General features: G+C 39.7%; 1 protein-coding gene across 1 annotated transcript in view; it reads right to left on the bottom strand.

The window, feature by feature from the left end:
* Nucleotides 1-15,966, bottom strand: part of LOC128851843 (uncharacterized) — a 19,456-nt gene extending 3,490 nt beyond the window's left edge. Inside the window, exon 1 of the mRNA XM_054063773.1 lies at nt 15,387-15,966. Within this exon, the coding sequence (XP_053919748.1) occupies nt 15,387-15,941 (555 nt within the window). The 5' untranslated portion in view covers nt 15,942-15,966. The remainder of the gene's footprint in view (nt 1-15,386) is intronic.

Raw genomic sequence — 15,966 nt, 5'->3', positions numbered from 1 at the left:
TCCTTAGGACTGACCTACTGGGAACTATATATTGGCTGCAATCCTTCAAGGTACTGCATGCCACTTAAAAGCATTTAATCGTTAATGAATATCTCTAGAATGGAAAGCTGCCCAGGGGACATTTTCCTTCTATAGTTCTACATGGAACACCATCCCAAAAACTACAAGGAACAGAGGATTATCATTTCCCTTGATTTAAGACTTGGAACAATGGTGTCTTGGTGAATAGTCACCCCTCAAAAAATACAGAAAGATTAATTTGATTGATGATTCTAAAGTTTTATCACTATAGAGATCAGACATTTAAATATGTGATATTTATTCTTACTGTACAATGGCTTATCCTGGTGTACATAGCAGCAGGTTTGAAAAAGAAAAATCCTGTTAATGTAAGATTCATATCTTGATACCCATGTATTTAAAAGAAAAAGTAGTGTTTTTTCCTATCATGTACACTATTTGTTCCAGGAAAGCAGTCGGTCTTCAGCTTTTGTAGTGTTCAGCCTTCGTGTTTCCAAAATAAAACTGAAGTCCTTATGGGTTCAAAACACTCATCTCTTCCCCTCTGGGTAACAACTACAAAAGTCTTACCAGATCTGAACGTCTGCCAGGAAGTGGTCGTATGCACACACTAAGCAGCTAAATTCAGCAGCCCAGACAGCCAGTTTCCTGAGAACCAGCATAATGAACAAGCTATGCTGTGCTCTGAATTTTCTCCCACCTAAGAGGTTCAGGATAAAACTACTGATTAAAGTTTGATCATTTGAAGTACCTCGAAATTTTTAGAATTATCCTTTCAAATGAGCTTTTAAGGAGACATTTGCTGGAACATTAAATAAGCTATGCATAGCAAAAATATTATATTACTTTATTAAAAAAAAATCCCTATGATTTATAAAAGGAAACTGACTCTCATTTTCTGTTATTTCTTTGTAAAAGCAAACATGCAGGTCCACATATGGAACGCTAGTTAGACTTGCTACATAAAATAGACTCGTTTAAAATAAGTAGACTCAGTTAGAAAGGTCTTCCAGCTTTGCTAGAGCTGTAACAGTTTACACTAGCTGAAGAGCTGCCCCAGCCCATACGGAAGAAACAACAAAACACTGGTTTTATAGTGAAAAACTAACATGATGTATGGCCTGTGAAGTGCAACACAAAGTAGGGAGTCTCTTTTGCAGATGGCAGGTTAAGCAGCAAGAAGGCTGCACAGTGAGCAACCAAGACTGACAATTTGCTTGAGAAGAAATTTTAAGAGCCACAGAATAATAATAATATAAAGCTTTGGTCAAATTAATAAAATGTGAATGTTTGCAACTACTCGGTTTAGACCTTTATTCTTTACAAACAAAGTTTTATAATTCTATGGAACATTAATTTTATATATTGTTTGCTTACCTGTAAAGAAAAATGTATACTATTATTCAGAAAGGTAATAAATGTTGGGTTTTATGTGAATACAGGATTAGATACATAAAATCACAAAATAAAATTTGCTGATGGTGTTGCTGTATTTCATGGAGTAGTGGTCAAAACACAAATGTTTATAAAACATGTTCCTTCTAACAACTGAATTCTATTGATATTGGTATTGTACCTCCACAAAAAAACTTCTTTTCTTTTAAGGATTTTTGGCTACTGAGAAGTCTGCCATTTAGAACCTGGGAGTTTTGCCCCACAGAAAATTTGCATATTTGATCCAGAAGTTAGTCTGAGGCAAAAAATTAAATTAAACCTACACAGGCTTATTCTTCAGCAACAGACTATCTATTATAATTCTGGACAACAGACCTATTAAAACAAAATGAAAAAGCAGCCATGTAACAGATTATTATTCAGGGATTATTTGTAAGAACAAATCTGGAAAGTGGATTGAATCTGGCTTCAAGTATGCTGAAATGTATTCATATTAAAAAAAACTCAACAAAACAACATAGTGTTCATTTTGGAATTTCAAAACAACCAGAAGTTTCCTCAGTGCAACGCCTGCATTACTGTGAACAGATCTGACTCCAGTGATTCTTTTAATGCAGCCATTTCAAAAGTACTTCCAAAAATAATCACTACTACTGTTCTTTTCAAAAAATGATTGAATATTTTAAGAGTTTGCTGAATTATGAACTATTCTGGCATCAGCCCGCTACATTATTATGAAAATGAACAGACTTTTCATTTAGAAATCATGAGTGTTTTTACTTCTCATATTTTATTTATTAGTTTTAAAAGTTTTACATAAAATCAATCAGTGAAGAAATGAAGCAGGTGTCAGTCATATTTTAGAAGTGTTTTTCTAAAAGAACTTCTAATATATTGGAAGCAGAAGAATTTTTAAATGTTTTAACAGTTATTATTTTACAAATATGTTCAGCACTTGTACCTCCATGTTCAGCACTTGTACCTCCTAGCAATCTGAGATGCAACTGAATACACAGAACCGCCAAAATAAGATCAATTTTTGGTGTTGGAGAATGTTTTATATGTTTGTTTGCCATAAGAATTTTTAAAAGAAAACAGGAAAGAACTTCATTAAAATCTAGAGGTTCAAAATTGGAATTTGTTCCCTTGTACCCCAGAAATCCTCCACTTCAGTTTTTATATTTATTTTCACTGCTCTTTTACCAATATTGAAGTAGCAACTAGAAACTGCAGCGAGGACCAGGCTTCTGTTGTACTAGGTGCTATACAGCTATAGATAAAAATTAGACAGTGCTGCTCCCCAATCCGATAATATCCAAGACTGAAACACAAATCAAAAGCTGCAGACAACAGTGCAGGCAAACAACATGGCATTTCTCTATCGAGTCTGATATACTTTTAAAGTACTAAGTATTCAAATACAGGGGTTTTTTTATCCTCTTCCATTCAGAGAGGTTCCCAGAGAATGTGGCTGTTAGAAGACCGTCTTTTCTACATTGCTAAAGGCCTTGTCAGCGGTATTGGCTCTGCCAGGACAGCACAGCCTCTAACCATGACTCTTGTTGTTAGGGTTTTATATTTGAACAATGTCACTTGATGGGTTGTTATGAACAAGAAAAATTGGGGTTATTTCTTAGAATAGCATCTTGAATCCTTGATGCTATAAAAGGCCGCTATTATATAGATGCCATATAAGAGTAAAAGAGAAAAACAATCCCAACAGTGTATTCACTAAGTATAGTCATACAGAGGCTCACTGAAAAGCATCAGTAACAAAATTACTGCAATAAAAAAAACTAATTAAATACAAACTTAAAAGTGCAGATTTCAGCCAGAGATTTTTGTTTGTAGCCCTCAAATTTATCTGGATTCCTTGTATCCCTGCCTTTCTTTGGGTGCGGTGTCTTTAGGCGGTACCTGCTGAGTCCTTTGATACAAAACTAAGCCTATAGGTCACAGCAGCTTTTTGATCTCCACTGACTCAAGTGGCTTAAAAACCAAATGTCTGAAGAGAAAAATCTCCTTTGAGGGTGTTGGGCAACCAGCAGTGAATAAAAGCTAGCTAAGATGAATTTTGCTTGGTTTTAGAAAATCTATTTGTCACATGGGTTATGGGAGACAAAGTCTTGGATGTAAATGCCAAGTTACCCTCAACACAAGACCAGGGACCAGGAAGCTCATGTGTTTCCCTCTTCATAGTATACTCCCTCTTCAGCATCTCTAGCTTGTTTTCTTAGACCTCTCTCCTTTCACCTGATCCTCACTCAAGGAGCGTTAAGTTTAGTAATTAACATCCATGGACTGAGCGTGCTGTTACCTTTGCATTCTCTTCGTACAGACTGTCTCATTCACACATGAAATGCAGTTCAGCTCCAAATTAGATAGCTGAGAATAAATATCCATACATTTTTCTGTCTCAGTGTAGGATAAGAAGCTCTCCTCCCCCACAATAAATGTCATATATAATGGGAAGAAACAGTCATGCAAAGCAAAGCTTTTACAAAGCAATACAAAATAGCCTAATTTATCCACAACCTACCTTTCATCTACAGTTTTAGCCTGGCACCTCAAATCCCGCAGCCCATTCAGATCCACTTACAACTCTGCAGTAAAGATCACCTAAATGCCTTTGGCCACCTACTCCTGTGAACAGGAGAGGACCTGACAGCTGATTGCCGGTGGGACGTTGGATTTACACATTTGTACTTATTTACTTTTTGGCTGATTACTCTAAATTGCTATTTCTACCAAGAAACTAAAAGAAATTGGCCAAGCTTGGACACTACATTTCCACTGGCTGGTCCACTTCCACGTGCATATAATAGTCATGTTAGAAACAACTAACAGCCTTGGAATTGATAGGCTTTCACTCTAGTATTAAAGATCGCAGTTCAAGATCTATAAGAGTAATTACTATTTTTATGTTTCCTGCTTTGGGGATTTATCCCTACTTAAGAGTCCAGGATTGTCACGCAAACTGAAAGAGCGTTGTAGGGAGCAGATGTAAGGCTAATTAATGAAAAAAACAGGGTAGAGGCATAGGAAGAGATTGAAACTATTAAATCCAACAATGCAGAAGGCTCTGAGACAATAATTAAGTCCTTCCTAAGTAAGTCACCAACAACTAGGACCACACAATGCAGATAACTCTCAGACACTAAACAGCCCTCTTCAGCCCTCTTCCCCATTACTGCTGCTGTCCTACCATACCCTCCCTGAAAACACATCTCTGCTTTCTTCCTTTGCCAGATTTTTCTATCAAAACTCTTTCTCCTCTGGGTTTCACCCCTTTCCTAGCTTCCCCATTTTCTTTCTGCAACTCGCCACACTGCTAGGCTTCTGTGCTGGTACCAAATATTTCTGAAATCACAGTGCCTGCCCACTGTCTGCCATCCCATCCTATCTTTTCTGTTCTACGGTCATTTCTAAAGGTACATGCTTATATAAACTGAGCATCCTGCCTCTTGAGGAACTATGCTAAAAAGCAGTTCCCCTATCAACTCTGATACCTGCCTACTTCGTTAAAAAGAAAAGTTTTCAGCTATTTCTCTACATTATACACTGCGATGACAACTTGTATTGCCAACATTTGTAATTTACTACTTCCTTCTAAATGTTTTCTGAATGTGTCTGCTTGCAGACACAATCTCTCAGATCAAGAGAATAAAAGAGAATCTGGCAGCATCTCATGCCACTCAGCAGCCGTTTCCCTTTCTGTTGAGCGCTAATGACTACCAAAACCCACAAGGCATCCACACTAAGGGGATCCAGGGATTGGATTCTGCAAACTACAACTGAAAATACACACAAAAGCAAACTGAGTGCTTTGACTTAACACCTAACCTCCAATCCTCCCTCAAAAGTCTCATCCTTTCAGAGATGACCACTGGAAACTTCCATGGAGGTGTGCCATCTCGGCATGGAGTGTCCCTACCCTAGCCTTTAATCATGATACCTGGTATACTAAGCACAACCTTTCGCTCCTTTCACAGGCTAAAGTTGTGATCAGCACCATGTCAGCCAACTCCTCACATTCTAAGGCTAACAATACATACAGAGTAAACTGCTGTCTTCAGCTCTGTAACTTGGGCTCCTCAGCAACACCTTTATCCGTTTTCTCCCATTTTAAAGCAGGATTTACTACAAGCAATGCTTTACTTTAAAAAAAAAAAGTGTGAAACAAAAGCTCCCCCAAATTACTATAAATTGTCTTGGAGACTAGAGCAAGAAGACAAGCACTACAGTACTTGATTTGTTTTCACTGCTCAAGGCAAAGATACAGATCGCCTGAATCAAAAGATGTTCAGCTCCAATGTTACAGTTCAGAGGGAAACTTGGGTAAGTCCATTGTAGAAACCTGCAGTTATTTACCAGTATTTATCAATAATCCATAAACTCTCTACTAGGTCTTTAATTTCCTCCTCATCTATCAAATATGCAAATCATATTCTAGGAATTCCTTTTTTTTTGCCTTTTTTTTTTTTTGTAACCAGCTTTAAGAAAGATTTTTAAGCTTTAAAGCTGCAATCACCCAAAAAGGAACAGAAGGGAACACACAGAGGTATTGTTCCAAAGTTCAAATGGGTTTTATGTGTGAATCAAAGTCAATTCTTGGATTACACTGAAAATATACAGGACCTTAAGTAAAATCTTTTTAATAGCACTTAGAGAACGTTTCCCTTGTCTCTACACATAAAACTTTCCTGTAAGGCAAGCGTGTAGATCTCACTTCTAATTCATTTTTCCCTGAAGCACTACAAACATGATACTATAATTCAATAACCCAGTGAAAGCAAAGAAAGAACTTGGGACTAATTTGGTTGCTGTTATTTTAGTGTAATCTCTACACTATAAGGCAAGGGTTTAGCCAGTGCTAAGAAGCGCGAGTTTGTAAGTGCAAATTACATTAATCTGATACTGTCTGTTTGGTGGCAACTGGATCTGGGACAAACAGTTTAATGGGGACCAAAGCAGAGCCTCCAGCAATTCTGAGGATGCATAGAAGCAAGTTTCCATTCCTCCTTTGAACAGCGAGTAACTAAATACTGTCGTCTAAAGAAGGTGGGGAACCCTTCAAGAAACCATAACCACATCAGCTCCACACTGCAAAATCTAAAAAAAAAATTATATTGAGGAAGAGAAGCAATCAAGAAGTACACAAAGTGAAAAGCAAGTAAAATCTCGCCAAATCTTCATTTCCACACCTCCTCACCACCTCTTTTCAGTTCCCGCAGGCTGCAGACTAGGGTATAGCACTCTTAAATGAACATGCCTACACCACTAATGGGTACCGCAAGCTCTGATACTCCTTGGGAAAACAGAACTTAGATTTTCTCATTTAAAAAGCCAATATATGTTGAGCCAAATGAAACTCTCCATTAGCTATTGGCATCACAGAACCTACACAAGACAAGGGAGATGGGTACTGTTCAGCAAAATTTACTGTGAAAAATCTTTAGGAGGGAGAACGTTGTCAAAAGACATTTTTCAACAAAATTTTAACTCGGATGTTATTTGTGGTCAGCAGCTGAATCACACTGCTTCCATCTACATCATATACCTGCATTCACACAGATCAACTCTTGCTTGAGAGAAAATTATAAATAGAGATGCAAAGCTCAGTACAAAGAACCCCAGTCTAACTATAGGCTCTGCAAGGCTGTGTATGCTCTGCCAAAGAAAAGTTCCTGCACAATGCAGAGGCAGATGTTGTAGGCAGCATTCACTTGGAGGGCTCCCTATTTCTGCAACTATCCAAACCTTTAATGCATGCAAGGACTTGGCTCGGGAACAGCTTCTGTCAGCTTTCCCTGCTGTTACGCTACTCACTCCTGCACACTTCGGTCCTCTTCCCCTCACCCTGGACTTTACCAGTGTTGTCCCACACTGTTACTTCATCTTCTGAACTTCTTTCTCCTAGGCAGGGAAACACGGTGGTAAGGAAGTAGATAGTTCATCTGCTCGCACTCCCAGTTTTACAGCATCCCTTTTCTGATGGCAGCAAGGAAGTATGGACAGTTATACAGATGACAGAATATTTTAAAAGAAAAAAATAATTTATAATTTGGCAAGACAAAGGGGAAATGCATCAGAAAACCTGAAAGACTTCCTGAAGCAGATATGAGTTGCACTACCATATGAAGTGACTACACCATATTAGTTTCATGCTTATAGAATGTCAGTGAGACTATAGGATCCTGCAGAAAAGATAATCGGGAGACTGTCAGTTGTGAAGGTATCACAGGGTAATGGTTCTTGCTGCTGGCAGAATACAATTCTCAGAAATAAATGTATTCAAAACTATGCATTAATTTCAATGCAAGAGACACTGATCTCATGGCAGCAATCTATTTTTATTATGTTACCTCTGATGTGTTAAATGATTCATAAAGCAAGAATATTTTCTATGAGAAAGATTTCTCTAGTAACCAGACAGTTGACACTGGTATTACTAAATGTAACTATACCTTTTTTTTTTAAAAAAAAAAAATCAAATAGAAACTCCTTAGAATACAGCCTGTTGACAAATCTAGGCAAAGCTGGACTTCTGCCTGAGTATGGTGATAGTTCAGCCAGCTCTGAACGGTCTGTCCCATGACGGTACTTGGAAGAAGGGCTTACAGGTAGTGCTGTAAATGGGATTCTAGGCAGGCATTAGGATCTAGAAAACCCATCCTCACATCCCATCTTCCACAATTTACCAGGTTGTGCCTGCTATGGGAAGCAATGAAGACAAGAGAAGCAATGTGTAGAGTGAAACAGCTGATGCTGAGGACCTGGCACACCACACTTTTCAGGGTGGTTACTTCAGCTTAGTTCTAGTCTGGTCCAGTTGTCGGAATGCTTGTTATCAACTGCAGCACATTAGGTGCGCTCCTTAAGTGCGCCTTACAGTTGTCGACAAAGTGCAGCTTCATCCAAAAAGATACCCCATCTGTGAGCTCCAAGCCTGCTCAGTGATAGAAATCAAAACAGGGGTATAACTTGGGAGGTTCACTTCAAAAACACAAATCTGATTAAAAGCTTTCTAGTCAAGTACATCTGGAGAGAGTTCTCTTTTTGCTCCTTATATTTCAGTTTCTCCTCTGTAACATGATGGAGATATGTTGTTTTTGACTTTTGTGGATCCACGGAACTGCAGACATTTCACTGGAGTTGCAGGTCTGTGCTTTTCTTAGACTACATCTTGGCTGAGTGGCTATAGTGCACTGCTTGGTCCTAGTTTCCTATGCACTCTGTCTAGAGACTCAGCCAAAAGCTGCAGTATTTCACTTCCCATGGAAAACTGTGTCCTGGAATAAAGTAGGAGATGACTCTTTGGCTTTGTAACCTAGACATATCCTTAGCTAAAACAGAATCAGATGATTTTACAAGAAATGGAGATGCTCAGCTGCGAAGTACTACTGCTTGATGGCACCACCTTAAGAATTATTAGCCAACAGCGATCCTCTGGTGGAAGAGTTGCTGCTATACTTGTTTCTTTGTCCAGAACAGCATGGATTCAAAGCACTCTCTCAAATGGGATTGCCTCAGCATGTACCTATAGGTCACTCTGTACTATGTTGAGGATGGAGCTCTAATGAACAGCTTGTCTTTTTTTTTTTTTTTTTTGGAAACTACAGCCCAGTTGACAACTTCTGAAATGTATTACCTACAATAGTCATTACAAAAAGCCATCATGTGAAACAAGGCTTTCATCTATTCACGTTCCTTATATCTTGAGGGGTGAGAGAAGTGGTAAAATACGATCATACGCTGGTGTTGGCAATCCTGCATGGGATCTTTCCTCAGCCCATCACAGTACCCTGCTATCTATCTGCTTTATACTATACAAATGTACAGCACATTTCCACTAACACGTGTGCAGAGGAAGGGTCTTTTTTTGTCTACAAATCATGCGTTATTCAAGGAGGTTTGTTCCAATACTGCACTAAGGATGTTGTCTCTGGACTCCAGTCTGTGGATTTGCATATGAAAAGGCTGACACAAAGAAATGAAATACCAGGACAATACATCACCCTCCCAGTATCTACAACATATCTGAGAAAAATCAACTTTTGCTGTGGACTGCTGACTAACAGAGAAACACTTATAGCCCACAGAGGGAAAAGGAGGACATGAAAGAAGATTTTGGCAGCAGTGTGAAAACAGAAAATCTTGCAGGCACGTTTGACCTCTCAGTATTCAGAGATAGTGCTCACTTTATCTGGGAACCTATTTCATTATCTGTATAATGTTTATAGGAAAAGTTCAGGAAGAATAAAGTACTACTATTGTGAGATTTCCCTTCTGGTTGTAAAGGAAAAGACGTCTCTTACAGCAGAAAGCACACAGATAGAAACTTACAAGTTATGGCAGTCTCTATCAAAGTCAACAGCAAAAGGCAAAGTATACAACCTTCCACTTTCTCAAAAGTGGGAAGATTTCTAAGCCACAGAGATAGTACCTGGGGGTTTAGAGATTACCTTTTCAAAAGTAAAATAAATAGAGCTTTTGGGTCAGCCAACACTGATATCTCAAATCAAGTGAAAAGTTTACCTCCAGTTCTGCAGTTCTGAGAATAAAGAGGGGAAAAAAAGCGAAGACAACACAGCTGAAAAAAAAAGAAAAAAGCTTACTGTAGGTTCCTGTAAGGCTTTTCATATCTGGAGACTGGAGGATAAAAGAATATTTCATTGTTAACCTGGAATAAACAATCACTTTCATAATTTCCACTCTGCTTTTAAACAGGTAACATGTAACCACAGAGAAATAGTCTATAAAAAGAAGAACTTATTGCTTCAGAAGCATTTTTCAATCATTAAGCTTTACAATAATTTTATCATCAAGATTTCAATTCCTTAATTTACTTTCTCAGACAAGTTCTGCCTGAGAACCTGGCAAGAATACTATACACGTGTAACAAGAGGTACATACCCCCAAATAAAATCAAACACCTTTAAACAGATTCCTCATCCCTATCATACTATAGTCAACACAACGCCCTTACTGCCAAAATTGCTATTACTATTGCAATCAAGTATTTCACACATAGAAGACTCATGTCAAGACAAAGAAGTGCTCATGAAACAGACATGCAAATGGAATTATTTCTAAAGTCATTGAGAAGATATACATGACTGACTCTTTAATCTCATCTCCCTCAGGAAAAAAAAGTAAGAATATTGTATGAAAAAAGATACGTAGTAAAAACTTTGGTTAAATTTATATTAATACTGTAACAGTAGGCACAGTTCTAAAATTAACACTTCTTTTTATTAATTTTCAATATTGTTAAGTCTATCAACGAGAAATCCCCTGCTGTACAATAGCAGGCTATTCCAAGAGTCACCTGTGCTGTACTCAACACACTGGGGCATTAAAGCACCAATAAATTCAGGTACAGATTTTAGAAGTAATTACCGCCTTATTCTGTGCATACCCTTAATTTATTTCTTGCAGTTGATAACATGATTCAAATAGAACATGTTTACAATGTCACTGTCTTTAGCATTAACAGAGCTTATACTTGGTGATCATCCTCTAGTTTGGGGGTTTGTGTATATTATGTATACACACACAGACACGCAAAGCAAATATTAAGCAAATCCAATCTAGTATTCTTGAAAATGAGTACTGCATAAACAAAACATAAGCACACACAGCAATTTCATGTTCTACATCCACCCACACAGTTGTTCTCAGCAATTCAAGAGCAGAACTGCATGGGCAGATTCACAGAATTTGAGTTACAGACATCTGTGCTGAAATAATGATCAGCATATGAAGGTTTTATTCATTAAGCCACATAATAAGGTCTCGGTTTTTACTTATTTTATCCTCAAAAGGAAAATATGTTCACAAAAATCACAACAACAAAAAAGCAGAATAAGCTCAAGGTACTCTGCTTCTTTCATTCACTCCCGGAAATCTACTCATATTGAAGCATAATCTTAGTGCTATTCAAGGAACCAGCCATGACAAACTTGCATGTACGAAACCAGTTACCTTAAAAATCTGGAGAAAATGGAACAGATTAAGCTACAGTGTAGCCTGTAAGATCATATTGTATTTAGCTGCTGCCAATATCACACTGCAGATGAAGATACAAAATCCCTAACACGCCAGATGTATAACTGCCAGTCTCCTTAAATTATTCCTCTCAGTGTCTAAAAGTCAGAGCTCAGCTTAAAGTCCAGTGCAGGAAGTCTTCTCCTTCTGAGACAGTTAGTTTACCTTAACTGTGCATAGTTTTATGATCCACAAAAATACCCATTTTTTCTTTGAACCCTGCTGGGTTGAGTGACCTCATTTTGCCCGAGTTACTTCCTTTGGCAGTAAATTTTACTGTCTAATTGCCCATTATGTCAGAAAGTCTGATAAGCAAAGCAGTCTTGGCAAAAGTCTAGAGACTAAAGAAAAAGATGGACCAAAAGCCTAAGGCAAAAGCAAGTTTCTTCCTTTAAAGGAAACACTTACTGCTGTTCTGATTTTACTTTCCTTTTCACAGAATGTCCCCATGCCCCTGTTTTACAAGGAAGACAGCAGAAGCTTCCTTTGTAACTGCAATTTTATTCATGTCATCCTCCTATGCATTTTTCTTGCAAGGTAAACAATTCCCCATCTTCAATTTTATGACCTAAAACAAGAGGCAGCCAGTACCTAAGTTTTGTTGCAGCAGCAAAGTTTCACAGCTTATTTTTAAGCATCATGACTTAAACTGATTAACTGAAAATGGGGATATATTTATATGTTTTTCTAAGCCTCCTTGGAGCTCTAGGGCACAATCCTTTCTTTGCTGCAGCTTTCAGTCAATACTGAATGACTTTTAAAGAACTTGATTCAAGAGTATCAATGGAGCAAGAACTACAACGGCATTAGCTCCATGCATGACCTGCCACAAAACATGTGCTCCTCTGGGATTATAGCATGTATTTAAATTGGGGAAAAAAAGGGTAAAAAAGCAAGATATAAAGCAACCTTATAAAGCAAGCTTGCCAGGCACACCTATTTCTTCTGGGAAATGCTGAAATAACTGGACAGCAGGACCTATAGTGCATCTGCAGACAGATATGCCCAGGGATGGTTCCAGAGTAGTTGTAATACAAGCCAGATCCCATGGATTTCAATAGGTCAAGATTGCTACCATGCAAACCTAGCCATGATTCACAGCATTCCACTCTAAAAAATATGTATACTCCACCTTCAGGGTCTTCTGATCCATTACAGGTAGATTTGTAATCAAACATAACTTCTAGCTTAGTTTTTTCAGAAATAAGAATCCCGATCAGCAAATTCTTTTCTACCATAAATTATGCAGCACATGTTCCAGTTCATTAATACTGCCTAGTCTTGAAAACTACAGGGATTTCACAATTCTTCCTGTAACATTTACAAAATATTTCCATAATTTTTCTCCTTACTGAGCAAATAACACATCCTCTCCAGTTAATGCTCTCAACACCGAGTTAGAACATTAATTCAGGGTATCACGTATGGAGCATCCAGCTGGTTCTCTCAATGAGAAGACAGCAGAGACAGACCTTGTGGAATTGGAAGTCTCACCAAGAAGAAAACCTGCCTGTGGGGTAACAGGCATAGATAAGAACTGGCACAGCAAAGACCCAGCTTGCGGCTCTTAGCCCTCCTCTCACAAGTAAATGGATACACAAGGCTCACAGAGGCTTTCCTGATTATTAAGTAGTGGTTATCATGACTGTTCAAAAGGGGATAGAACAACACTCCATTTCGCGAACTCAAATTCAAAAATCTAAGTAGAAGGCGTAAAATAATTAGGAAAAAAAAATCACACAATACCTTTTTTTAAACTGATATTTTACTTTCTAAATTATCTCCTACAATAGATCTTCCCCCAGCTTATAAGCAAATAATATTTTAATAGTTTTCACTCAGTGCAGGACTACAGATATTTTTATAACAAGCCCATCTGCAAAACTGTACATAGGACTCCCAATAGGCAATATTCTAACTGGTGTGGGTCACTAATGATTAAACATTACCAACAAACTTCTTTTTTTAATAAGGCCTCAGTATATTTAATCTTAACAAAACTAGGCAATTCACAGGGTGAAATCAAATTATGCATTTGTACTGTCAGAGTCTTGATTGTAGCAGGATGCTCTGAATTACTAACAAGCACACCTCAGCTGGCAACTGCCTGTGACCCAAGGCACGCACAGAATCCAAGTGACCACTGAGCATCCGCAGGCCCTTAAGTCGAAAGCATGGCAAAACCTTACCATCACAGAATCATAGATTAGCTTGGGTTGGAAGGGAACTTAAAAATCATCTAGTTCTAACGCCCCTGCCATGGACAGGGACACATCCCACTGGATCAGGATACTCAAGACCCCATCCAACCTGGCCTTGAACACCTTCAGGGATGGAGTAGCCACAACCTCCTTGGCAACCTGTGCCAGTGCCTCACCACTCTCCTCATGAAGAATTTCTTCTTAAGACCTAATCTAAATCTTCCCTCTCAGGGCTGCCAGACTTCTCAGCAAGATTACAGCCACAACAGAAGCAGCTTCTTATCATATTCCCCTAGTTCACAATGCTGACATCGCATAACAAAAGCCTTATTTTATGAACAAATTATAGAATCATAGAATGACTAGGTTGGAAGGGACCCACTGGATCATCGAGACCAACCATTCCTAAAACTGCCTAAACTATGCCCCTCAGCACCTCATCCACCCGTCCCTTAAACACCTCCAGAGATGGTGACTCAACCCCCTCCCTGGGCAGCCTCTGCCAGTGCCCAATGACCCTTTCTGTGAAAATTTTTTTCCTGATGTCAAGCCTGAACCTCCCCTGGCAGAGCTTGAGGCCATTCCCCCTTGTCCTGTCCCCTGTCACTTGGGAGAAAAGGCCAGCTCCCTCCTCTCCACAACCTCCTTTCAGGTAGTTGTAGAGAGCAATAAGGTCTCCCCTCAGCCTCCTCTTCTCCAGGCTAAACAACCCCAGCTCTCTCAGCCGCTCCTCAAAGACTTGTTCTCCAGCCCCCTCACCAGCTTCGTTGCTCTTCTCTGGACACGCTCCAGAGCCTCAACATCCTTCTTGTGGTTCCACTCCAGTCCAGTGGAACTTCCCCAGTCAGCCAGGACCACTGGAAGATGATGGAAAGGGGTTTGGAAAGGACATCCGGCAGCTCCTTTAGTACTTTTGGGTGGATCCCATCCGGCCCCATAGACTTGTGGGTGTCTAGCTGGGCAAGCAAGTCTCTAACCATCTCCTCTTGGATTGCGGGAGCCTCATTCTGCTTCTCTAACTCCTGGGTTTGTACACAGGGGGAACAACTTCCCTTACTATTAAAGACTGAGGCAAAGAAGACATTAAGTACCTCAGCCTTGTCTTCATCCCTTGTCGCTGTTGCTCCTTCTGCATCCAATAGGGACTGAATATTCTCCCTAGTCCTCCTTTTCTTGTTAATGTATTTGCAGAAAGATTTTTTTATCTTTCACAGACTTAGCCAGTTTGATTTCTAGTTGGGCCTTAGCCCTCCTGATTTTTTCCCTGCACGATCTCACTTCCTCCCTCTAGTCCACCCAAGATGCCTGTCCCTTCTTCCAAAGCTCATAGATATTCCTCTTCTTTCTGATATCTCTCAAGATCTCCCTACTCAACCAAGCTGTTTTTTTCCCCCGCTGGCTCCATTTCCGGAACATGGGGATAGATTGCTCCTGAGCTGCTAGGATTTCATTTCTGAAGAGCACCCAGCCCTCGTGGGCTCCCTTGCCCTTAAGATCTGTCTCCCGTGGGACTTTGCCAACCAGCCTTCTGAACAGTCCAAAGTCTGCCCTCTGGACTGTTCTGCTAATCCCCTTCTTCATCTCGCTTAGAACTGAAAACCCTATCATCTCATGATCGCTTTGTCCCAGACATCCTCCAACCATCACATCCCCCACAAGGCCTTCTCTGTTCACAAAGAGCAGGTCCAGGAGGGCACCCTCCCTTGTCGGCTCACTCACCAGTTGTGTGAGGAAGTTGTCTTCCACGCACTCCAGGAACCTCCTAGACTGCTTCCTTTCTGCTGTATTGTACTTCCAGCAGGTATCAGGAAGATTGAAGTCTCCCATGAGGGCAAGAGGTAGCGATCTAGAGACTATCCCCAGCTGTTTATAGAAGAGCTCATCAGCTGCTTCTTCTTGGCTGCATGGTCTATAACAGACTCCCATCACAATGTCTGCCTTCTTGTGGGCACCTCTGATTTTAACCCACAGGCACTCAGTCCCTTCCTCACTGTAACTGAGCTTTACGGTATCAAAGCACTCTCTAACATAGAGGGCTACACCACCTCCTCTCCTACCCTTCCTACGCCTGAAGAGTTTATACCCCCCTATGGCTGCACTCCACTTATATGAGTTGTCCCACCACGTTTCCATGATGGCAACGACATCGTAGTCACCTTGCCCTACAATAGCTTCCAACTCCTCCTTCTTATTGCCCATGCTGCGTGCATTGGTGTGAATGCACTTCAGCTGGGCTGGCAAACCTTCAGCCCTCATAAAGGGAATAGAGTTCATTCCCGATTGACTGGTCCTTGGAATA

Source organism: Cuculus canorus, chromosome 3, assembly GCF_017976375.1.
Source record: "Cuculus canorus isolate bCucCan1 chromosome 3, bCucCan1.pri, whole genome shotgun sequence".
Lineage (NCBI taxonomy): Eukaryota > Metazoa > Chordata > Aves > Cuculiformes > Cuculidae > Cuculus > Cuculus canorus.
Note: the sequence above shows the minus strand (reverse complement) of the source record. Positions and strands in the feature narration are given on the sequence as shown.